Here is a 25,216-nt window from a genome sequence, read left to right on the forward strand (position 1 = left end):
CTGTCTTGAAAAACCAAAAAAAAAAAAAAAAAAGAAAGAAAAAAAAAGAAACAAAGAAAGAAAGGAAGAAAGAAAGAAAGAAAAAGAAAAGTCTGAAATGGATAAGGGGACATTGAATTTGTTTATTGCATTTCATTTTTTTATAAAGAGTATTTATGAAATAATGCTGGTAGAGAAAGAAAAATGTACTATGACTATTGGTGGTATTTAGGTTATGATATCGGAACACCCTTTAATTGGTCCATGGCGGCTATGTTTTCTTTTATGATGACATAGTAAAAGTCTGAAGCTATTTTTAACTCACTTGAGTTAAGTCTGAAGCTGTGTACACCAGTCCTATTGGCTGTCTATCTGCCTGTGGCAGGCATATCTTCAGACCAGTAACAATAGGACCTACAGGGAAGGCATGAGGCAGAGCCCCAAGAATTTCCATGTAATGAGTAGGCTTCAAAATGTATATATAATGTTATGGGATTCAACTAGTATCACAGTTAATCTTCTGCCTGAACCCAAATGATATTTGAACTTGTGAAACAGTTACATTTTAACCTGCACATTATGACTAATTCATTAAACAAGTAAAGATACTATAATTAGGTAGCAATACGACTTAATTATTGTTTTGGTTTCTAGTGGACAGCATCTGTCATTATCAATTGACTCATGAGCCTTGTTGTGTCCCCTGCATAGTACCCAGAGACCGGAGAGTCAGGATAGGAAGGAGAGAGAATAGAAGAGAAATGAAGCAGATAGAAAAGGAGGCCCAGAGAGGGAGAGGGAAGAAAGGGTGAAGCAGAGAAGACACAAGAAGTTCTAAAACACAAGGCTCTGAAGAGTAAAGGCGGCAGGAGGGTGGAGGGGACCCTTCACCTTTTTCCCATACAAGGCCGTTTACAAGCATAAGCTCTTATCTGCTTTCCCTCTGGCTGTCTCTTCCTGTAATTTTTTTTTTTCATTTTATCTGAACTGGTACACATTTCCGTGGTGCTGGTGTGTGCCACTTGTCTACCAGTTTGGGTTGAAATGGAAGGAACCTTCAGAGTCACTTAATTCTTCCTCCATTTAGCATGTCCTTAGAGGCCTGGGACGTGATGGGAGATCTGATGCTCAGGGGAAGACAAAGGAAGACTGTGACCCAAGGAGAGAGGGATGTGAGAGTGAGGCAGAAACTCCACTCAGGGCAGGAAGTAAGAACAGCAGTGCATCATGGGCACTGGAGAGTCACTGAACTTAAGTAATGACATCATCAAAGTAGGGATGGGGTTTACAGTGTGACAAAGAGTTCAGACAAAGTGACAAGAGTGGGCTAAAGAGCCAGGCCATACTGGTACACACTTTTAATCCCAGCACGCAGGAGGAATGGGCAAGCTGGTCTCAAGTCTGAGGCCAGCAGGGTCTACAGAGGGAATGTCAGGACAGCCAGGAATATTCAGAGAAACCAAAACCCTGTCCTGGAAAATAAAACAAAGAGTGGAGCTGACACTGGACTGTAAGTCCCAGCTTGATGTGAGGGCGTGGAGGAGAGGGCAGCAGAGAGCCCTTAGGAGAGCATGGAAGTACTGAGCATGAATTGTAGAGAGAGAGGAATTAGAACAGGGTCTTTTAAAAGGAGCATTGTGTGTGAATTCACTGTGACATGTCAGAAAAGACATTTTTGAAAAATGTACATACTTTGAAAGGGTCAGGATGTTAGCTCAGCAGTCATGAGCACTAACGGCTCTTCCAGAGGCAATTAGTTTGACTCCCAGCACCAACAAGATGGCAGCTGTCTGTGACTCCTGTTCCATGAGGTATTATGCCTCTTCTGGCCTCCACAGGCACATGTGAACAAAATACTCATATGCATAAAATAAATATAAAAATAAATTTTTTTTTGGTTTGGTTTTTCGAGACAAATATAAAAAACTTAATGTGGACAAGCTGGCTAGTTTTATGTCAGGTTAATGCAGACTAGAGTCATCTGAGAACAGCTCACAAAATGTCTCCAGATGTGGTATGTATGCAGGCAACCCTGCAGGGCATTTTCTTAATCAGAGATTGATGGAGGAGGACCCAGCCTATTGTGGGTGTTGCCATCTCGAAGATGTGGCCCTATAAGACATCAGGTGGGGCAAGCCAGTAAGTAACACCCTCTCCACGGCCTCCACATTAGCTCCTGTCTCGAGGTTCCTGCACAGTTTACGTTCTCTCCTTGGCTTCCCTGATTCAGATTACATCCAGATAAAACCCTTTCCTTCCCTCGTTGCTTTCGGTCTTGATGTTTCACAAGTAAGACAGTGGATATATTTTGTTGTTGTTGTTGTCTGTTTTTGTTTGTTTGTTTTGAGACAGGGTTTCTCTGTGTGGTCCAGGTGGCCTTGAATTCAGATCCACCTGCCTCTGCTTCCCAGTGCTGGTATTAAAGGTGTGTATCACCACGCCCAGCTGACACTAGGTATTTTAAATATGAATAATGTTATCACTCAGTTTTAAATAATGAGATTGCCATTCAGTATATGGAATGGCAAAATCAAAACCATCAGAGGAATTTTAGCTAGGTTAACCAAGAGTGACCACAAAGGTATGCAGGAACTTCAGTTTCTGACTGGGGATTCAGATCTTTTGTTAGCTTCCTTGCTTGGGTCCAATCTTCCCACCCACACCCACATAGACTGGCGGTCATGGTGACAACTGGAAGGCCTACTGGCATATACTTGGTCAGAGAATCCCTAAATTTAATGTTCTCAACTAGATAGCAAATTCAAAGCTAAACTCAGGGGTAGAAAGATGGCTTAGGGGTTGTGGTGGTGCACGCCTTTAATCCCAGCACTTGGGAGGCAGAGGCAGGCGGATTTCTGAGTTCGAGGCCAGCCTGGTCTACAGAGTGAGTTCCAGGACAGCCAGGGCTGCACAGGGAAACCCTGTCTGGAAAAACCAAAAAAAAAAAAAAAAAAAAAAAAAGATGGCTTAGTAGTTAAAAGCACACATACTACCTTTCCAGATGACCTGAATTTGGTTCCCAGCACCAAGTTGGGCAGTTTTCAACTTCCTTGTAACTCTCTGAGGAATCAGAGATTGTTCCCTAGTCTCTGGGGCACCAGAACACTTGTGGTAAACACTTGAATGGACATACAAAGATGCACATGAATAACCACCCCAAACATCATCATCATCATCATCACCACCATCACTATCATCATCAAGGTGTGGTGCCAAGAATAGCACTTGGGAGCAGAAATAGGAGAATCTATGGTTTGAGGCCAGTCTGGTTTACACAGCAAGTTCTAGGCCCACCAGGGCTACACAGTGATATTTCATTTAATTTTATATGTAATATAATTATATATGTATATATATATTATACAAATAACGTAATTATATATAACATAATTATATATATATATATCTTATATATAATAAAGTATCAAGCAAAATGTTTCAAATGAGATTGTCATATATATCAAAAAGCAGGAATTTTTATTTTTAATTTTTTAGACTAGAAAACCCAGAAAATGATTTTTAAAAATTGACTTTTGAACTTACTTTTTCAATTGACTAAACAAGACAGAATCTAGGTGGACATCCCCTGGTACTTACTAACTTATTTTTTAGTCAAGATATTTCACCTGTCCACTGGCTAGACTCTTTCTAATAATATTTTGTGTGTGTGTGTGCGCGTGTGTGTGTGTGTGTGTGTGTGTGTATGTCTGGCACAAGCTGGAGTGCTCCTGGGCACACCACCACCATCACTGAAAAGTAATAGGTTCTCAGCAAATGTTGAAACTTTTATTTTGACCATTACCTTTGAACAGACCAGTTATTAGGTAGACATTTAAAAATTTATTTTTCCTAAATAGTGTTTGATTAACCAACAGGTATGTTTGACATTTCAGGGTACACAATAACACAGTATTTTTATAGCGGGAAGCAAAGCCTTTCTGGTGGGCCAGATGGCACTGTGACCTTTGATTAAGCTCCTTGGTTTGGCTGTGGTGAATGCTGAGTGCCTGAAGGGTTAAGGAATGCCTTACTCGAGTTACAAGAAGCAGCAGAAATTATCAGATGGTAACACAAATGGGGAAGGGGGAAAGGCTCTGCCCTAACCCAGGCTTTATTAGCTAACTAGGCTTGTACTTGCATTGGGAGCTGGGACTGTGGATTGCACCCAGGCCCCCTTTAACTGCTGCCACTGCAGCCTGGGATTGCGGGGTTTAAACAAAGCTGTGAGTCACACACAGCCTGTAACCGCAGGGCCAGGAAGCCCTGCTGGAGAGGCCACGCCCCTCTCCCTGTGAATCGCTGGCCCGGACAGGGGAGGGGCTGGCCCTTGCTAATGAGCAAGTTGGCAAGGCGAGACAGGAACTTCATTCCCCTTCTGTTCAGGATCCCAGAAATTATGCCCCTTCTCTCACCATGAACTGGCTCTCGAGTTCCTCGGAAGTTGTGCTAACTGCTTACCACCCCAGCGGCAAGGACCAGGTCGTTGGGGACAGCCATGCAAAGGGAGGCGAGGAAGCCACCTCCAGGTAAGGAGAGCAACAAAAACCCCCTACCTGTCCCAGAAACAAAGTGACAGGGAAGTTGTCATGAGGGAAGAGAGTCACCTCTGTACTTGAAGCCTGACCTAACGCTGCAGCATAGGCGGTTGGATTGTTCTTTGCATCTCATTCACCCGAGTGCAAGGGACCTTCTGGTTACCAGTAGAGGATGGGGGAGTTTGGGAGCGGGGGTGGGGGGATGTGGCTCTGTGGCTCTCCGACCAGTTACTTAGCAGGTGCATGTGCAAATACTGACTGATCAAATGACTGTATCGGAAACACTCTCTGGGAGATGGAATTCTTGAATGGGCTCAAAACTCCGCTGGAACTGTTAGCTGGGAAAGTCTGCCAAAAAGCAGGGAGGCTGGTCACTCGACTTGCTGTTTTGAGAGTGGCACCCTCCGCCCCCTCGCTGAAAACAGACCGCTTAGGCAAAAGGCCCAACTCAGTGGTCTGTGGCTGTGCTGTTCACATTCTTCAGTGTATGTAGACTACTCCCACAGCCCAACACACCCCTCCCTGCACTCTTGGGATTTCAAAAGGGAGTTTTTGTCAGGAGGCAGTAAGTAATCTGCTGGTAGAGGGAGCATGGTTAATGTTAAATCACTTTATAGACAGACAGGGCAAACGCTCTACAGACCATTGAGTCTCAGAGTCCTCTCAGTGTATGTACTTTGTTCTGTTTTTCAAGGTTGGTTCTTCCCCTGCCTCTTCCTTTTTCTCCTTAATGACCTTCTCCCTAGCCGAAGCTTGTAATCTCCAGTCTTAGATATAAATTGTAAATATTGGCCTGGAAGATTGCAAAAAGAAAGTTATCAGTAAGTCCAATTCCATCTTGATATTAAAAGTGATAATGAAAACTTTGTTATTCCTGGGTGACATAACGCTGTGCCTTCCACTGAAAGAATGACGCCTTTCATTGGTTTTCCAAATCCCTAACCGTGAGGGGCGTGGGAAAAATCAAAGGAAAGGCTGTAATATTCTGGGTTAGACCTTGGCTGGGGAACTTTGCTTCTCACATGTTGCCCATTGTATCGAGGCCATTGGATGAACTCATTTCCAAAGTTCAAAGGGAGTGGTTGCTTGGGGCTACACGTGTAACTCTTTTGTTTTCTTTGAGATTTATCAAGTGTTTCTCTGTGCATGCTTCTGCAGGACAGTAAAACACTCACTCGTCTTTTAGCAGCAAGCAACCAGCAACAGCAAACCTGCAGCAAGCAGCCCTAGCTTGCCTTCCTTAGGACAGTGAAAATAGCCCAAACGTTGTGCTCAAAACTTCATTTGTCACTGGCTTCAGGCTGGGTGGCCTGAGGAGGGGGCTGAGTCTTGGGTTTCAGTTGTGAGAGGAAATGAAACCACTGGGACTTTGGGTCCCAGCCTTCATCCCACTGTTTAGACTCAAACTCCAGACATTCCTTCAGTGGTAGCAAAGTCTCTTAGTAGAAGCTTTTTGCATGAAACTGTAGCCCTTCTTTCCTGTTGTTTGCAGGTTTATACAGCTTGTTATGGGTGGTTTAGTCTTGAGGGGGTTGAACAAAAACGTGTGGATTGTTTTCAGCTATTGCAGAAGCAGAATCAAGGTGGGCAGAGAAAACAGGGCGGGCAGTAGGCTGTGTAATATGTGATTTGTGTCAGCCACATCTCTAGGTGGGCTGTAAAAGGTCTTTCTGCTCGCTGCCATATTGCATATTGCTTACCCACCCTGTTCTGGGATTTGACTTTCATGAGAGATAGGTAGTGATGCTGGGGTGTGAGGAGAAAAGTGAAGACTGGTTTGAGGGGGATGAGGGGGAGCAGTCCTCATTAATTTTTACCCTAAAGCTTAGGATACCATATCAGCTAAGCAGAATGTAATGTTGGGAGGTTCCTTGTTTAGCCTCAGAGGGGTTAAGATACTGGAGTTGGCATGGAGAAAGGCTTCCTGGAATGAGAGATTGGAGCAGTGGAAGAGATAGGGTCAGTAGTCACCTCCTAAGGATATTCATAATGGATGCTGGCTATGGGTGGGTAGGCTGGCTGGTAGTTTAAACATTAGGAAGATGCGCTAAGATTTCAGTGACAGTTGATGCCTATTTTGTAAATAAAGCTGAAGTAAAATTCATATAAAGAGGCTAAATTAGATCCTGCATGTCCTCATATCTATTTAAAAGTAGCTGGAGGTAGCTCGAAACTCTGCCTTTGTTTATCAAAAAATGTCATTCTAAATAATATGTGCACCGATGAGCTTTTGAATCACATGGTTTAGTAGATTAACTCACATACATAAGAGTTAATATATATACGTATTATACAATGTACATATTACACATTACATATTTTATATATAACATCAAAATACAAAGGGTTATATTTATGACTTCAGATGTTTATAGAAAAAGTTTGATTTTTAGCTTTCTCTTGCCAAATCCTTCTTTATTGCTGTTCTGGTCTTCTGAAAACTCAGGATGGTGAGACGTTAATATTTTGGTGAGCAGTCTGATATCATGGAACTCTTTATATCTCATTATCTCAGTCAGAACACAGGCTTGCGTCCCAGATTGAAGAATTCCTCCTACTCCTGGTTGGAGCCTCCCAGTTGGAGAATCCTGTTTTTGTCCTCTCAGTTGGAGAATCCTGTTTTTCTGTTTTATTTTTTTTGCAGTGTTTTTTTCCTCAAACTACTGGAACTTGAAAGAACATGTTAACATTAATTTTCTGGCTAACTGTATACACATGTTTTCAAAGGAAACCACTTTTTATGACAGCTATATTTACAAGACTTTATTTACTTACTTGTGTTTTTAGTCAGGCATCTCAGTATTTGCTTTAAGAAAAACAATTTCTCAAAAAAAAATAAAACTATATTGTTGTTCTCTTGACTTTAGCATCATCTTAAGGGGAAACATTGCTATGATTGCTTTATATGTTTTTTCTTTTAATATTAACTTCTAGTGATATTTTCTGGATAACTGAAAACTCTTAACTTTAAAAAAAAAATTTTAATAGTTTAAAATAGGTTGGAGAATGAGATCTTTGATGCCTGACTTGAACAAACATGGTTTCCATTATATAAGGGTTATCAGAACCCTGAACCCTGAGGCTGGAAGTCCAACATGGCTGAATTCTTTTTTTCCTAGTCATTAGCAGTGTGTACCACAGACCTGAAGTCTCTGCCTGTGGTTAGACTTCACAATAGTCTTCTCCTTATTTGGGAAGAAGCTGGGTAATGCAAGGCCTTTGGGGCAGTCTACCTCCAGGCAGCTTTCCTAAATACCATGTAGGATATTCTTCAGTTTGTCTTGCTTGGGAATCTCATTTTGTCAAGGATTAAGAAATAGAAGGTCTGCAGGTGGTGGTGGCTCACGCCTTTAATCTCAGCACTTGGGAGGCAGAGGCAGGCAGATTTCTGAGTTGGAGGCCAGCCTGGTCTACAGAGTGAGTTCCAGGGCAACCAGGGCTACACAGAGAAACACTGTCTGGAAAAACAAAAAACAAAAAACAAACAAATAAAAAAAAGAATGATTTTGGAAGCTAGGAATGATGTCACATATCTATAATCCCAGCATTTGGAAGTGAGGGAGGATCTGGGATTTAAGCCTAGCCTAGTCTATCTACATACAGAAAGTTCAAGGTCAATCTGGGCTATCTGAGGCCACGCCTTAAACAAAAAGTATCTTCCACCACAACAAGGAATAATAAATCAATAAAAAGACTTTTGGGAGCCGGGCGGTGGGGGCGCATGCCTTTAATCCCAACACTTGGGAGGCAGAGGCAGGCGGATTTCTGAGTTCAAGGCCAGCCTGGTCTACAGAGTGAGTTCCAGGACAGCCAGGGCTACACAGAGAAACCCTGTCTCGAAAAAAAACCAAAAAAAAAAAAAAAAAAAAGACTTATGGGAAATTGAGTGTGCTGGTGTATCTCTATAATTTCACCATACAGGAGGAATGACGAAGATGAGCATTTCAAAGTAATCTTCAGATATCTAGCGAGTTTCAATCTCATCTCTAAAACCCTTTAATTCTCATTCACTCTCCACACCAGGTAAAGAAACAAGTCACTGGGAAATGAAGACTAGTATAAAACTTTATTCTTTCGAAATCCAAAAGACCTTGGAAATGTCTTTTCTTCCACAGCTGTTCTTGAATTGGACTGGGGATAGCCACACATGCAAGTTGGGCCTTGAAGCCCGTGAACCTCAGCGGAATGTGGGTGGGTCATTTTTTGGCAGCCAGACTCCCTCCTGTCTTCTTTGTACTTTCCTCCTCCATCTTAAGGAACTTTGCCCAGCAGCAATGCCAAATGGAAAGTGCTGTCACTTCCATAACCGAACTTCAGGTCTAAGCATGTTCAAGTCTCACCCAGTGCTTTGTTCTGAAAGCCTGTAAGGTCTGTAAGTCACTCAGTTACTCCAGTTGAGTTGTCACTGAGAATCAGACAATTGTCCCTGTGCTAGTGTTTAATGGAAAATGTGACTGCTTGTTGCTTTTCCTCACTGTGACAGGTACCTGAGAAAAGCAAGAGAGCAACAAGGAGGCCTCTACCTTGACTCCAGTTAGAGGCCTAAGCCCATGGACCCATATTGATTTAGGCTTGAGTCAAGGCTAGGCAACATGGCGGCAGGCGTGTGCTGTGGAGGAGGCAGCCAACAAGCAGAGAGACTATGGGTCTGGGTTGATAGGCGTCAGGCCGCTGAAGACACACCTCAAGTGGTTTATTTCTTCCTAATAGGCCTTACTTCCAAAAGTTCTTTATTATCGCAACCCCAGTATTGCTACCAGCTGGGACCAGGGGTTCAACCCATGAGCTCATGGAAGACATTACATATTTAATTTATTTTTTTTTTAATTTTATGCATATGAGTACACCACCATTGCTCTCTTCAGACACACCAGAAGAGGGCACCAGAGTCCTTTACAGATGGTTGTGAGCCACCATGTGGTTGCTGAGAATTGAACTCAGGACCTCTGGAAGAGCAGTTGGTGTTCTTAACCACTGAGCCATCTCTCCAGCCCAACATTTTATATTTGAAACGTATTGAAAAGTACGTGTTGGGGTAGGGAGAGGTGTCCTGGAGTCGAAAATAAGCGGAGCTGCGGCTGGTCAAGATTAGCAGGTATAAGAGAACAAGGGTTGTGCTGGCCAAGAGGTTAGAATGCAAATGAGGCAGGAGTCTAGAGGAGGCCCTGGAGCTCTGGTAAGAGAAGCCGAGAGCCCTGCAGGCCAGAGGGCCAGGGAGAAGGAACCAGTGGACAGGCGATGGCTATGTGAGCTGGTGAGGCTCTTTGATTAGTTTTTTTAAAAAGACGGGATGACATGGAGGGGGAAGGTTTTGAGAGAGGAAGGACAAAGACTTCAATTTCAGAAGGTCACAAGGATTGATTATATAACCGGGAGAAATGGCCACTCATAGGAGGTGGAGCTGACAGTGGCCTGGGCCAAGGTCTTAGTCATTGCAGGAATGGAGGGAGTGGGTCACGAACTCTTGGAGATAGAGTCTGCCGGATTTCCTGATGCCTGATGTGTGAGCAAACTCAGATAAAGGTTGCATGAATTTCGAGCTAAGTTCTTATAAGGAGAGACTTGTTAGTGATTTAGATGGGAAAACTTCCTGTAGTGTGTAAGGAGGATGTGTTGGGGAGATCTGGAAGTCAGTCTTTTGAATATAACTCTTAAGAAAAAGACACGGTTTGCTCTCCTTGAGGAGGTCAGGATTTTTTTTTTTGTCTGTCTCTCCTGGTGCTGGGGATTAAACTTTGGGACCTGTGCTTGCCAGACAAGTTCTCTAGCCACTGAGCGATGTATCCAGTCCAGGGCCGCCATTTTTATGTGACTCTCCATGGTGTTTAAAAATCCTATGTACTGTGCTGTTAGTAATTCCTTGCAAATTTGCATATTATCTGAAACTTTTATTATGAAAAGGATATTTGGTAATAAGTTTTTATTTTTTAATTGCAGCTAGTTAAAGGATGTTTCTTGATCCTACATTTGTAAGATCTAGTGAGGAAATTCATTCTTTGTGCCCATTAATGTGGCTGATTGTTTTCAGTGACACCAAGACTTTTTTTTTTTAACCACCAAACGCCTTTGGACTGTAGTGTGGAATCCCTACCCAGAGTTTCCTCCTGAGTTGTTAAGATGCACACACTCTTGATTGGGCAGATCTTACCTTCCTTTAGGCAGTGAAACATTGCCTCTTCATTGTCTACATCTTTAAACAATGATTGTGGTGTGTGTGTGCATAAGAGAGTACATATGTGTGGTATTGAAGAGGGTAGGGGGAATTATTTAAAGTCATCTTCATGCAACTCGTTACTAGTTTATGGCTTTTAGTTATAAGAACTAGTGATCACACACTGTACCTCCCACCCCAACCTCCTGAAAAAACATCCCTGTTCTTCATACACACTGCTCCCTTCCCTTACTTCACAGACCTGGCCTCTGGTCTCCTCTCAGTGGGATTTGCTCTCATTGGCAGGGTTATTATTGTTCTATTTTTTTTCTTGCATTTACTTATCTAGCGAGTGGTATGTATGTATGTATGTATGTATGTATGAATGAGATAGACTGTATGTGCCCCATCCTATGTGTGGAGGTCAGAGGACAACTTGTGGGAGTTGGTTCTCTTTTACTGCATGGACTCCTGGGATCTAGCTTAGATGCTCAAGCTTGGTGGCATGATTCTTCTTCACTGTGCCATCTCCCCAGACCTCATTCCTCTCTTTATGTGTCAAGTTCGCTTACTGTTTGTTCTACTAAGTGTTGAAGCAAAATGGACTCAACAATTGCTTGTTTAGCGTAATAAATAGGCTTGAGGACCAGCTGCATGACAGCTGGATTTACGTCAATTTAAAAACCAGTGAAAGACCAGAACAAACTATCTGTCTCTAAGTTCTCACTTACTTGTAGGCTGTCATCAGTCTCACATGTTAGGGCAAACCCCTCGCATGCTTGGAGGCCAAGGCTGCTTGCTCTGCTGGGAGTTCTTTCTAGGCTTCTACTCTTGAGTGAGGGAGGGTTCCTTACACCTTCGGCCTTCTCTCCACTTACTCATTCAGCTCTACTTAAGGTCCTGAGAAAGCTCTTTCTGCCGTCTTTGGGGTGTCACTATGTATGCTCAGAGCTGTGGAAATGCAAGCTCACAGGTCTTGCCCTCCTTGTTCGCGAGGAGGAAGGAGAACTTAGATGATGTGGTGACAAGCCTCTCATGAATTTCTCTATCAGATGTTTACTCTCCTGGTTGAAACCTTCTGCTGCAAATAAATGCTTGTAGGTGTGCTATTTTGTTTTTGTTTGATGGGTCCTGAGCCTTTTCTTCCAGTAAGAGGAGATGGAACATTAGAAGGTTGTTATTAGAGGAGAAAAGAAATGCACCACATTGTCTGGAGTGAGTTCAGGCTAGTGGAGCAGAACACATGTCTAGCTCCTCCGGTAGACATACATGCTTCAATGCTACTACATCTGCCACTTTGAGCTGGCCAGGTATTTATTTATTTAGTTAGTTAGTTATAGACGTAAACAGGAACCATGGAGACCTGTCTGGCTACTCCCAACATCTGGAGTCCTTTCAATACCAACTCTGCTGAACTGTCTGTGTAGAAAGAATGGCAAACCTCAAGTCTTGCAATTGTATTATAGACCTGCTTTGGGGTTGAGAAGAATATATTTCTATAGGAGAAGTGGAGTTTATCATACATATCTGACTAGGAATCTGGGTCAGAGAGAAAGGATTCAATCTCTTTTTTTTTCCGTTCAGTGACTGGTCATGTGATATCACTTGTGACAGGCTTGTTTTTACTTTAAGATCATTCCCCGTGACACTACTGGCTCTTCAGGGATGTCTTTCTACCATCTTGTGTTTTAGAGCTAGCTGAACCATTGTTTTACTAAACATTTAAATTGGGATTATATTTGCCCAGCTCATCCAATTTTTATGCATATAGGTGTGCGTGTGTGTAAGAGAAAGAGAGAGAGAGAGAGAGAGAGAGAGAGAGAGAGAGAGAGAGAACGCGTGCATGAGAGAGAGCTGAATGTATAGTGTGTGTGCACAAGGAAGTGTGAGTAGGGAAGCCAGGGGAGGGGTGATGTTAGGTGTTTTGCATTATCGTCTCTGTCATATTCCTTTGGGAATGATTCATTGAACTTAGACTTGGGTTTGAGGTCAGAACTCCCCAGTAACCTTTCTGTCTTTATCAAGCACAGGGCTAGAGTTAAAGGCATATACATGAGAGTTATAGCCATGTGAGTGGCTACGCCCAATTTTGTGCATAGTGCTGGAATTCACACTCAGGCCTTCGTGTTCACAGCAAGCTCTCTTACTCATTTAACCCTACTAATAGGCCATAGTCAATTCCCAGGCAGTGGGCTACTTGGTCATTCCAGGTCTTTTTAGAGAGAGAGCTGGTAGGTAGAGCAGGTTCTCATAGAAAGATCTGGTATCTTTTCTAAGATGGGGGAGCATGATGCCAGTCAGTGAACACACTTGGAAAAATAAATAGCACTTTTGAGAGATTCATTTGTTAATAGTTTCAGAAATGAACATTTGCTTTCACCCAATTACAGGATAACATTTTTATCTTAAAAAGCATTTTGGAGTAAGTCAGGTTACCTGTTTTAAGAACTATAAAAGAATGTGTCTTAACTATACAAAAAGTGTCTTAAGGGGAGGCTTCAGAGTATCAAAAGTTAATCTGAGGAAGGGCTTTGAGCAGGTTTGGTTTCTTTTTATTTTTGGAGCATGCAAACTCATAAATCATTGGTCAGCTTCAATAAATTAGTAAGTTATCTAGGTCAGCAAGGAAAGTTGTTTGTACCTGAGCCTCCAGGAGAAGATGACTGTAGATTACCTGAGTCTTTGTGGGTATACCACTATGGAGCTACTGTACTTAAGAAAAGAATAATTTTATACTCCCTTTTTTTTGGCCCTTAAAATGTAAGTATATATTTAATGAACAGCTGTTAAACTCCAAAACAGGAAGTAATTAATGCTTCCTGGATCAGATATTCACAGATATGCCCTTTTAACAGAACAGTTGGAAAACATGGCTTGGAGAGATAACCCAGTGAATAAAGGCATTCACTATCAATCTAACTGCTGCCCAGCTGATGACAAGAGCAGAATTCCTGGGATCCCGGGCCCCTAGGTACTTGGGACCCTGAGCACATGATGGGAGGAGAGAACTGAGTCATGTCCTCTGACCTTCCAGTGTGGAGTCTGTAAAAATGTTCCCATTTCTATGCGTGTGATTCATAGTATATTCTCTTCAACTATCTGCTATGCACTAGGCTCTGGATTTGAAAAGTGTCTTCCTCGCCTGTTCTCAAATGTATCCTTGTACCTGAACTTTATGTGCTTTGCAAACTCCTGCTTCTAAAATGTCCACAAGAACAGGCTGCTTTGCTTCCATCTCAGAGGGAATAGTGCAAGTAACTGGGAGGAAGAAGTGAACTCAGACAGATGGGAGGTTAGAGCCACAAACCACTTAAAAATGCAAAGGCCATTTTCCATAGGGATAAAGAGAGCACATACCATGTTCTGTGGATGCTCAAGTCACCCAATTCTGCCCCATGGTTAACAGGTTCCTTTTTATTAGGCAGAAAATGGCACTTATCTGTAGCACTGCTCCTAGGAGAAACACTAATTCTAATTTCCTATTGAATCTGGGAATCAACTTTCTGAACCCAAATAAAATCGTCAACTCTACTTGGTGGTTACTGTTCAGGGTATACTTAGTTAACTGTTCTCTGCTCTCTGGCCTTTTGTATTAGTGAGAAGTGATTTTTTTCCCCTTATTTGTGTGTGTGTGTTTAGTTTTTTAAAATATAATATTCTTTCTAAAGCATGAGAGACCTTGACATAACTCCAGTAACTTTGTCTTCCCTGGTCCCCTTCACATGTACCTCTTTTCATTAGGGATCATGTCCTTGTTTACATTTGCCAGTTCCTTAAAATCATTTTTTTTTTTTTTTTGAAGACAGGTTCTCGTTATGTAGCACTGAGGCCTGTAGCTCACTATGTAGGCCAGGTTAGCCTTGAACTCACAGAATCTCTCCCCTGCTTTCTGCTTCCCTAGTGCTAGAATTAAAAGGGTATGGTAATATCCCTGGCCTACCTTTTAAAACTGTAAAAATTCTCTCCTGATTTTTCTTTCTCTTTCTCTCTCTCTCTCTGTCTGTCTCTGTGTCTCTGTCTTTCTCCCCTTCTCTTATCTATCTATCTATCTATCTATCTATCTATCTATCTATCTATCTATCATCTATCTGTGTGTGAATGTGCATGTGTGTCATGGTTTGCCTGTGAAGGGCAGAAGATGAGTTTTTTGAATAAATTCATTTCTTCCACTCAGGCGGTACTTGGAATGGGGATTGTGATGTCAGCCTTGCTAGTAAGCTGAGTCATCTTGCTGACCTTGTCATTTATTTTGGAAAAGTCAGAAAGGTGGAGATTGATATATGTTCTTGTGATCCTAGTTGAATCAGTTTTGAGCTGGTATGGCATAATTAATTGAGTAAAAGTAAGACATACTTTACCTCCAAGCTGCTAAACAACTAGAAGGGCAGGGCTGGGGAGACGGCTCCATGTGTAAAGACTCACTGTGTAAGTATGGGCCTCCGTTTGGATCCACAGAACCCACATAGAGCAATCCCAATGAGATGGGAGCTGGAAATGAGACAAACTCCAGAAGCTTACAGGCAGCTAGTGTGCTAAACACAGCAGGGAACAGTACAAGACCTACACATGTACTGAGGCATACATGGACACACATGTGGTTCACACATGTGAACATAAAACAAAGTCACCCTCACACCTACACTAATCTGCAACTGTAAGATAATCTTTGAATTTAGATGAATAGTAATTGAAATTTGCAAAGTTTAGCACTGGAGAGTTAATGTATCATCTCTGAAAGCTAATGACATCATATACCATACATATATTTGAGGAAAGTAATAGGTATTATGTTGATGAACAGCATAGAATTTAGGTTTACCTGGTATAAGATTTAGACAGCTCAAGATATTCTATATTTACATGTCCTTCAAGAATTTTTAAGTCTTACATTATTTAAAATTTTAAAAATATTTTATTAATTAAACATCTACAGAAATCTTTAGTGTCTAAAAATGATGAGTCTATAGTAGTTGTTTTTCTTAATGCTGTGACCCGTTAATACAGTTCCTTATGTTGTGGTGACCCCAATCATAAAATCATTTTGTTGCTGCTTTGTAAGTGTAATTTTGCTATTGTTATGAATGCTATGTAAATATATGCAGCATATCTGATATACAACCCCACAGGGGTGGTAATTCACTGGATGAGAACCACTGATCTATAGGGAAATAAATATAAGAATTCCTGCTTTAAAAAATGTTACAATGAAATTCAGATATATTCTAGAACCACGTTTTTAGAGTACCTCTTTTAAAGGATCAAATTTTCAAAGAACATTGGCTGAGTAATTGAAGTTCAGTTTGGCTAAGAAAAGCCAAGTTGGCTGCAGGAAGTTGAAAGGAATAGGCTATTTATAGGTGGTCTAGAACCATGTAACTTGATTAACATCTTTTATAATTAATGCTTCAGTAGGGTTACTCCTGTGTGTCTGTTGATTTCTCTCTGTTCAAACACCACAGTCAAAAAGTGTCATGTGTCAGCCAATAAACATGATTTGAGTAAAGGCAGACGTAAATGTGTATAGGATTTTATTTTTTTAAAACTCATTTTCATTGATAATTTTAGCCTTGAGAACAAGGACAGGTACACTCACATTACTAAACTAAATTGTTTTGAATTATAGCATTCTGAATTACTCTGTATTGCAGTGGAGGTGGAGAGTTGTATATTTAGGTGTGGTTAGGTACTTATATAAAATCTTTTACTTCCCATGTTTTTATATTTATTTTTATTTGTACAGGTTGAGCATCTTATTTGTGTGTGAGCACATACGTGTATGAATGTGCGTGTGCGAGTGTGTGCGTGTACGCTCGTGTGCGTGTGCACATGCACAGGTGTAGATGCATATACTATGTAGAATCCTGTGGAGGAAGAAGAGTGTGTTCAGTCTTCTGGAACATAAGTTACCGATAGTTTTGAGTCTTCCAATATGGGTGTTGGGAATTGAATTACTCTTAACTGCTGAACCTTCTCTCCAGCCCCTAAGTCCTCATTTCTTCCTGACTCAGATTCTATCTTTAAGAATTAGTAGACAGTAGCATGGTGACGTGTGTCACCAATCCCAGTTCTTGGGAGACAGAGAGGATGGCCACAGGTTTGAGGGCTCAGTTGCACAGCAAATTGCAGGCCACCCTGTTGTTATACAGAGAAACCCTGTCTCAAAAAGATAACAGCCCGTGAATGACAGACTATAAAAAGCATGTTGGTCTCAGATTTGGGTTTCAGTAAAATCTGTAAACTAAAAATGTGTGGATGCTGTATATACGACTTGCAGGCGAAATGTTGTCCCCCGTAGGCTTAAGCATTTGAACACTTTGTTTCAGGCTGGTGGCACTGCTTTTGGCTGTTATGAAACCTTCTGACATGGTTTACAGCAGGAAAGCTAGAGGGTTGTAGGGTGGCTTCAGTTCTCCTTTGCACTCTCTACTTCCTGATCAACTGACACATGAAGAACTATTTGAGTTGCATGCACCCACCATGGCAGGCTCTGCCATGCTTTCTCTGACATGACCTAGCATAAATCTTACTCTTGTTGTTCTGTCAGATGCTTTGTCACAGCTATGGGTAAAAAGGTCACCAATATGGAGGCATCACACTGAAATGGCTGAGCTAGGTCATCAGTGACTTCATATATATATACACTGGCTCGCAGGCTGGGGGGCAGCGCTTTCGCCTCATGTAGCTTCTTGGCTTGATTAGTTGGGGCTTCCTTAGAGCAGGACCACGTTAAAGGTTGTCAGATGTTTACACGGTTACTAGCTTTCTTCACAATGAATGTCCTAAAATATCTAGAGTAGAAGCTTCTACCTGGACTTAAGGAGTCAGTCAGAAGTGAGTGAGTTTGTCTGTATGCTATGTGCCAGTTAAATCGTAGGGCAGCTTAGATTCGAGAGCATGGAGGAATGGTGGGGAGAGAGGCTACCATGTAGAAAGTTGCATAAAATGTTAACTAGTATCTTGTGTGATGTAATTAGTTCCTGCTTCCATTTGCTGGCAACCAAGTTGCCAAGGACCCTTGTTTGTTTATTTACAGCCAGTAAAATTCACTCTGAAGGATTGTTGGACAAAAAATAGTATTTAGTAGTCCGAGATAATTTTGAGATCTTGTAGTACATACGAAAACATCCAAGAGGTTATGGGAAATAAACTTACAGTGTTTGAGTTACATGTTCCCCAGGAAGTCCCAGTGCTTTGGGTACATTGGTATCTCTAGCCATCAGCAAAGACTGTGAGCACTCAGCCAATATACTCCTGAACACCTGCTCTATAAAATTTTATGCTTTATTGTGTCTATTATTAAGTTTTGCTTTTTTATATCATATATCATTTACTTATTGTTTCATTTTTAAATTTATTTGAAAATTTCATACAATAGATTTTGATCTTATATAATCATATTCTTTCCCTCCCCCAACTATTCCAGATTCCCCACCCCAAAAAACTTAATAGTCTTTCTTTGTTTCTTTGTCGTAAATTTTTTTTAAAAGAAAGAAAACCAAAACCAAAATAGAATAAAAAATCAAAGAACAAAACAAAACAAAACAAAACAAAACAAAACAAAACAACAACAACAACAACAACAAAAACCCCATGGTGTCTGATTTGTATTGGTCAACTACTCCTGAGCATGGGCCTGCCCTTAGTATGGTTGGTGTACCCTGTGTCACTTCATTGAGGAAAACTGTTTTCCCCTCTCCCAGCAGCTTTAAATTATGAAGAGCTTCTCATTTAGGGATGGAGCATTGTGCCCGTTTCTCCACCTCTGTGCTGGGATCTTACTGGCTTATGCTTGTGCTAATCCTGTTCATGCTGTCACAGTCTGAGTTCACAGATGTGTCTGCCCTATTGTGTATAAAAAAACCCCACGTCCTTGAATTCACCCACCACCTCTGGCTCTTCCAATCTTCCCTCCCCCATCTTTTACGTAGACCTTGAAGATGGGTGTTGATAACTGCATGCTATGTGTTAATTCTTACATACTGAAAGACACCTCTTTGATGAGGATTGAGAAGTGCACTGACCTAGGGGGCATAGAAATATGTCATTAAGAGTTGTTTTATTGCTATATTCACTTAGCAGGCTGTTAGTAGTAGGCACCATTGCCTATATAGTCTCAGTTTCTTGACCCACTTAACATTGTCTGGTATTGGTTCAATCTTCTGGAGTGGACCTTAAATCCAATTTAAAAAACTTGCTGGTTACCCCCTGCCGCCCTCCACCACCACCACACACACACACACACACACACACACACACACACAAACACTCATACCATTATTGCACCAGTGAGCGTGTCCTGCAGGTGGGTCATTATTGTAGCTCATAAAGTGCACAGATATCATCTTGTGTATTGTATGGATGCCTCACCTGTCAATTAAAAAGCCTATGGCCAATGGCCTATGGCTTAGGTAGGAAATAGAGGGTGGGAAATTGGAAGAAGAAGGAATTCTGGGAGAGAAGAGGCAGAAGGAGGAACTGGAAAAGATGTGAGGGATGGACAAATGGTATCTAAACACAAGTAACCAGCCACTTGGCAAAATGTAGATTAAAATAAATAGGTTATTTTCTAGTTCTGATCTAGTTAGAGTAGAGCCTAGCTCTATGGCCAAGGTATTTGTAAATCTATGTTGTGTCTTAGTCTTATTTCAGAGAGCATGGGACTAGGAGGCAGTACCAGGGCCTAACCTCAACAATAAAGTTCATAGGATGCTTCAGGTTGAGTATCAGCTAGATTGCTTCATGCTTTTTGTCATAAATAAGCATGTGGTATCTTTAGCAACAGAATCTTATTATTGAGTTGTGTAGGCTAATCAACAACATTGGCAGTTGACTATAATTTGGATATGGATATCTAAAAGATACCTTTGAGTAAAGACTCAAAAAAATGTAATCCATTCTTGAACTGGGAGTTTATTTGGTAAAATAATAATGTCTAGTTGAGGTCCAGTCGCTTTCACTATATGGTAACTCCATTTAAATTCCTTGTATATATGCATATATTTTAGGAAGCATCTATAGTTGTAGGTTTCAATATGGTTTTTCAAAAGGCTTTTAGTGCTGACTATCCTTACGTTTCATGATCTACTCTTCCCTCCTCCTCACTTAATCCTTAGTGTTCTAACTTCTTTAATCTGCTTAGCTTATGATACCATATTAAGTCTCCTTCCTTGGAAGCCATGCTTCATGTAAAAAGAAGAAAAATATCACCCAATGAAAAAACTTTTTCAACTCTAGGGTAGGAGTTTTTATCTAAATAAGGAATTTTGTTTTGTTTTGTTTGTTTGTTTGCTTTTCTTTTTTTTTTTAAGTTAATTTTTTTTTTAAACCAGACTATTGCTCTCTTCAGATACACCAGAAGAGGGCATCAGACACCGTCACGATTGGTTGTGAGTCACCATGTGGTTGCTGGGAATTGAACTCAGGGCCTCTAGAAGAACAGTTGGTGTTCTTAACCACTGAGTCATCTCTCCAGCCCATTTTTTTGCTTTTCAAGGCAAAATTTCTCTGTGTTGTTTTGACTGTCTTGGAACTCTCTTAGTAAACCAGGCTGGCCTTGAACTCAGAGATCTGCCTGTCTGCCTCCTAAATGTTGGGATTAAAGATGTATACTACCACCTCCCTACTAAGAATTTAAAAGACAAAAAACCAAAAAACCCCAAACCCCCTAGTTCTTTAAGATAAGATAAAAGATGTTTATATTTCTTTAAGATTACTTTACATCTTCAGTTTGGGACTGCCATTAGGGTGGGACTTAGTGCATACATTTAAACCACTTGTCTCTAGAAATGATAGTGTACTTTGTTAGATCATACAATTTAGAGAAAAAATTTAAACAGTATTTTTATTTCTTACACTATAGATTAGGAATTCCTGGGACCTCTGTCTTGTAGGAGTGGGAAGAGGATAATTCTTTTTTTAATAAAAGATCAAAAAGCTCTTATTGCTGTTGTTAGTGTCATTGTGCTTACAGTACCGTATAGTTTGCAGGGCCCATGTAGGGGTTAGAGTTCTTTCTTTCCTTCCACTATTATTACATGCGTTGTGAGGACTGACTATAGCTCATCACGCCTGCCCTACAGTGTTCTGCTCACTGAACCATCCCACCAAGCCACTGGCTCATTTTTAAGATTGGTTTGAAGGCTGAAGTTTAAGGACGAAGCACAAGCATGACCCACTCAATTGCTCTGTACTTCTACCAGGGGAGACAAACACTTTATCTGTTTAAAGTATAATTTCCTGAATAAATCAGTGTGAGTATCATGTTTCCCAAACTGCATGTGGAACACTGTTCATAAGCCTTATATTAAGATGCATTTTGTAGTCTGATGTTTGGGTCTAAGCAACACTTGCCTGGTTTTTTTTTTTTGTTTGTTTGTTTTGTTTTTTTTAGGTTTTTTTTTTTGTTTTTTTTAGGTCTCTCTGTATAGCCCGGGCTGTCCTGGAACTCACTCTGTAGACCAGGCTGGCCTCGAACTCAGAATCCGCCTGCCTCTGCCTCCCAAGAGCTGGGATTAAAGGCGTGTGCCACCACCGCCCGGGTTGTCTGTTGTTAATATGCCACTTCTTGTAGCAAATACTATTTAGGCAGCATTTTAAGGCTCAAAAAGAAGAAATATTGTAGCAAGTAGCATATTCTGAATTTGACAAAGGAGCCTCTGTTTTGTGAAATACTTGATGCTAACATTCTAGGGAATGTAATCTGTAAGAACTAAAAATATTGTTTTCAGCTTGTATGCAGAAAAGTGTTAACTACTGTATACTTGGAGTCAGTCGGCTTCTTTGGGTTCTTTGATAGTGCACCAAGTGTTTAGTTTTCCTTCTTCTGCTGTCCACTATGCAATTATGCTCACAGAACTAGTTCTTGGCAGGCTTGTTCCTACCATAAGAGAGCCCCCCCCACTTCCACCTTCTCTCCACTCCCACCCCCAACTTGGAGAAAGGGTCTTACTATGCAGCTGGCCTGGATTCACTCTATAGCCTGCTTCCTCCTGACGTGTGTGGTCATGCTAAAGATATTTAAGTTTCAGCTGGCATGGTACTGCACTCTTGATCTCTGACCTCTGAGAAGTAGAATCAGTGGGATTGAGGGTTCATTTGACATAGTCTGCTAGGGATAGCTAGAGTGAAATACGCTCTCCCCTCAAAAAAAGAGAAACTTTCCATAATATACATCTTTCAGCAAACAAACAAACAAAACCCAAAAACCAAAAAATAAAAAGGAACCAAAAAGCAACAAAACAAAACAAAAAACCAAAAACCTCGACCTACCTAGTATTTTTATAGGCAAAATTTACCTGTATATCTCCAAACCTAATATGACAGTGAGAAATAACAAAACTGTTCAAAAACTTATTTCTTTAAATTGCATATGACCTAATAAAGTACACTATCATTTTTATAGGTAAGTGATTTAAATATATGCACTAAGTCCCACCCTAAACAATGACAGTCCCAAAGTCAAGATGTAAAATAATTTTTAACATCTATGGTGAGAAGTGCCTGAGGACAGTTGTAGTGTTGCTGTGAGGAGGAGCTCTGGCCTGGCCAAGCACAGACCCAGCGCCTGGCCTGACTGATCGGTTTCCACTTCATAGCGTTGTTAACAGTTCTCCATTCCAGCATGGTAGTTTGTCCATAGCACTGGGCATTGGTTGCATATTTTGCTTTAATAAGACTCATTTGTGTCTTGGGTATGCATGTTATGTGTTTTGTTACTTTGGAGAATTGGACAGTCTTAGCCATTGCTCTTCCTCTAGACCACAGATCTGCATAAGGATCACAGCTGTTTACCTCATTTACTATGAAGACACAGCAGATCACAAAAGTCAAGCCACCTACCTGCCTGACACTGTATTGTTTGGTAGGCCCTGGGAACCTGGCTGTCAGGATTTTCACCACTGCCATTTGTAAGAAAAGTTTGTTTTTTTTTTTTTAAAGATTTATTTATTTATTATATATGAATACACTGTAGCTGTCTTCAGACACACCAGAAGAGGGCATCAGATCTCATTACAGATGGTTGTGAGCCACCATGTGGTTGCTGGGATTTGAACTCAGGACCTCTGGAAGTGCAGTCAGTGCTCTTAACCACTGAGCCATCTCTCCAGCCCCGTAAGAAAAGTTTTACTTCCCACTTTTGTAAACTGCAAGTGCTGTGTTGGAGGCATACACAGCACGAGTTTAAGAACAGTGAAATGTTTGACTTCTGGCTGATTTATGTTCCTTTTTATAATAAAAGCTCTACTTTGTTGCCTTTAGTTTTTAGAGGAAGTATTGCCAATCTGGATCTGGGACAATTTGTTGATGGCAAAGTACACATTTGGGAAAATTACTTCAGCGATTCTCAGACACTAAGATGTTATTTAACCCAATGAGCAGTGATTTTTCCCAATTCTGCCTTTTAATAAGTAATTTATGTAGCCTTAAGGTGTTCCCTGGTATTTTGTGGTTGGCTGTTCATGTAACTGGAGTGAATTGTATTGTTAGGGAAACACAAAACAGTATTTGTTGAGCACGTTCTGTGTTCCTGCAAACTTTAAAATGGACTTTCTTTAATCCCTATAATTAACACTCTTACCAAACAATCAAACAACTCGTAGTTACAAATAAGGCTCAGTTTGAAGTCTGGTCATGTAGCTACAGACTTAAGTGACATTGGCATGTTTTGTGTCTGAATGGCACCTCAGTTTTTGGGGAAGACATTGCCTGTGGCGGTGTGATGTGGGTTGTCCAGCAGTCTTGAGATAAAGATCTGTGGTGGGGGCTGCAGAAACACTGGAGGAAATCCCGGCTTCTGTAGATGGAGGAGCCAACCCCAGCTGGGAGCCTCTCTATCTGTAGCCTTTGTGAACCAGAAACTCTTCCAAGGTTGACAAGGACACAGTAATAAAATGCCTTTATATCACTGCCACTGCCACCAATAATAGTTGTATTTTTCTTTAAAGACATATAAGCAGATTTTTCTTATTCCTTAGGAGAAAGAGTGTAAGACTACAGTGGTTCCCCAGTACCTCCTGGTCGTCCGCAACATCCCAAGTTGTTTCAGTGCCCTGGCGGTTGAGTGGGCACTCTCTTTATCTGTGAATCTGCAGTTCTCCCAGAGGCCCCTTTTAAACTGATTAAATCATTTAAGTGCTTGGGGTGGGGGTGGTATGGGGCTGTAAGGACATGAAAATCACGGCCTGTCACCAATCCAGAGATCTCAAAATGCAATCATCTACTTGATGAGTTCTTTTGATTCATTTACTGACAGTGTTTAAGAAAGTGGCGAATGACGGCTGGCTGGGGCGCATGGATAGCTTCCAGTCACTCAGGCTCACTCAGCCTCTGGTCTCTCAGTATTTAGACTCCAGCTTTACAAATGTTCACTAGGTGGTGGGCACACTGCAGCACTTCCAGAGCCATATCCATTTTTAGGTTAAGTAATTTGAAATTTGTCGGCAAGCAAATTGAAGGTAAGTGAACTGGCTTATTCTTGGTCCAAAAGCTAGACCTGTGTATAAATAGTTGATTTCCAGGCCAAGGTGTCCCTGCATGACATGCTCCTAAAAAGTTCCTGCTGCCACAAATTGCAAATCTTAGCCATAATAGAGCCTTGTGTCAGTCCAGACTGTTCCATTCATAGATCACCCTTGCTGGGGAGAGTTCTCTGAGAGATGTCAGCAAGCTTTCAAATTAGGCTAAAATTTGACACTGCTTAGTCTTCTTGGCTTCATATTAGTTCTCCATAGTTAGGAACATAGTTTGTTTAGAAAGATTGTTCAAAATGGAATTCTGTCGACCCAATGTCATCAGGACAGGAGGGCCAAGGAAGAAAATGACCTATATGTTATATGGAACCCAAGTTTAGTGTAATCATTTTGAAAAGGGGTCTGCTGAGTGTAAGGCCTCAGTCCCTTGGGAGAGCCTGTCTTCCTTGGCAGAGGAAAAGAAGGAAGCATGCATTTTGTAAACATTTCACAATGTAAAAATAAGGTTAACAGAAATGCCTAGACTCCCAAGTCTTTATCCTTGACCAGAGACCTCAATTTAAGGGAGGATGGGATTGCTGGGCTTCAGGGTCAAGAATGAAACGATAGTGGAATCATTGGGGTGGAAGAGGAGGATGACCATAGAGAGGAAGGACAGTTTTGTCCATTCAAAAGTGCTAACCACATCAGCACTAAGGAAGTAGCAGACCAGGCCCAGGTGGCCACAGAACCGCTGTGCCTGAGATGTGACTAGCAATCGATACAGCATGGGCACAAGAGGATCCACCTTGGGGGGACCAGGAGTAGAGGTGGAGCAGTTACTAGAGAACATGGCTGCAGCACTGAGTATATGTCACCCCTTGGCAATCTTCTGAGAACTTCAAGCTGGCTGTGACTGGGAGGATAATGTAATTACATGGAGAAGTGTCAGCCAGACACCTGTCAGGTATTGCACGTGGGTAGTTCACACTTAGGCGCCTGTGCTTTCCAGATCTATAGCCTGGGAAGAAGCCCTTTAGACATGTTTCCTTACACGTTATGTTATGTTATGTTATGTTATGTTATGTTATGTTATGTTATGT

At 41.3% G+C, this 25,216-nt stretch overlaps 1 protein-coding gene across 2 annotated transcripts in view; it reads left to right on the forward strand.

Moving 5' to 3' along the window:
* Arhgap18 (Rho GTPase activating protein 18) overlaps window positions 1-25,216 on the forward strand; it is a 162,114-nt gene that overhangs the window by 15,477 nt on the left and 121,421 nt on the right. The window contains exon 1 of one of the 2 annotated variants that reach the window (XM_028766461.1): window positions 4,335-4,505. The exons of the other annotated variant lie outside the window; for it this stretch is intronic. Coding sequence (XP_028622294.1) covers window positions 4,393-4,505 — 113 coding nt within the window. The 5' untranslated portion in view covers window positions 4,335-4,392. Of the gene's footprint in view, window positions 1-4,334; window positions 4,506-25,216 lie in introns of those variants that run through there. 2 annotated transcript variants of the gene reach the window in all.

This window comes from Grammomys surdaster, unplaced genomic scaffold, assembly GCF_004785775.1.
Source record: "Grammomys surdaster isolate TR1022 unplaced genomic scaffold, NIH_TR_1.0 168, whole genome shotgun sequence".
NCBI classification, from domain to species: Eukaryota; Metazoa; Chordata; class Mammalia; order Rodentia; family Muridae; genus Grammomys; species Grammomys surdaster.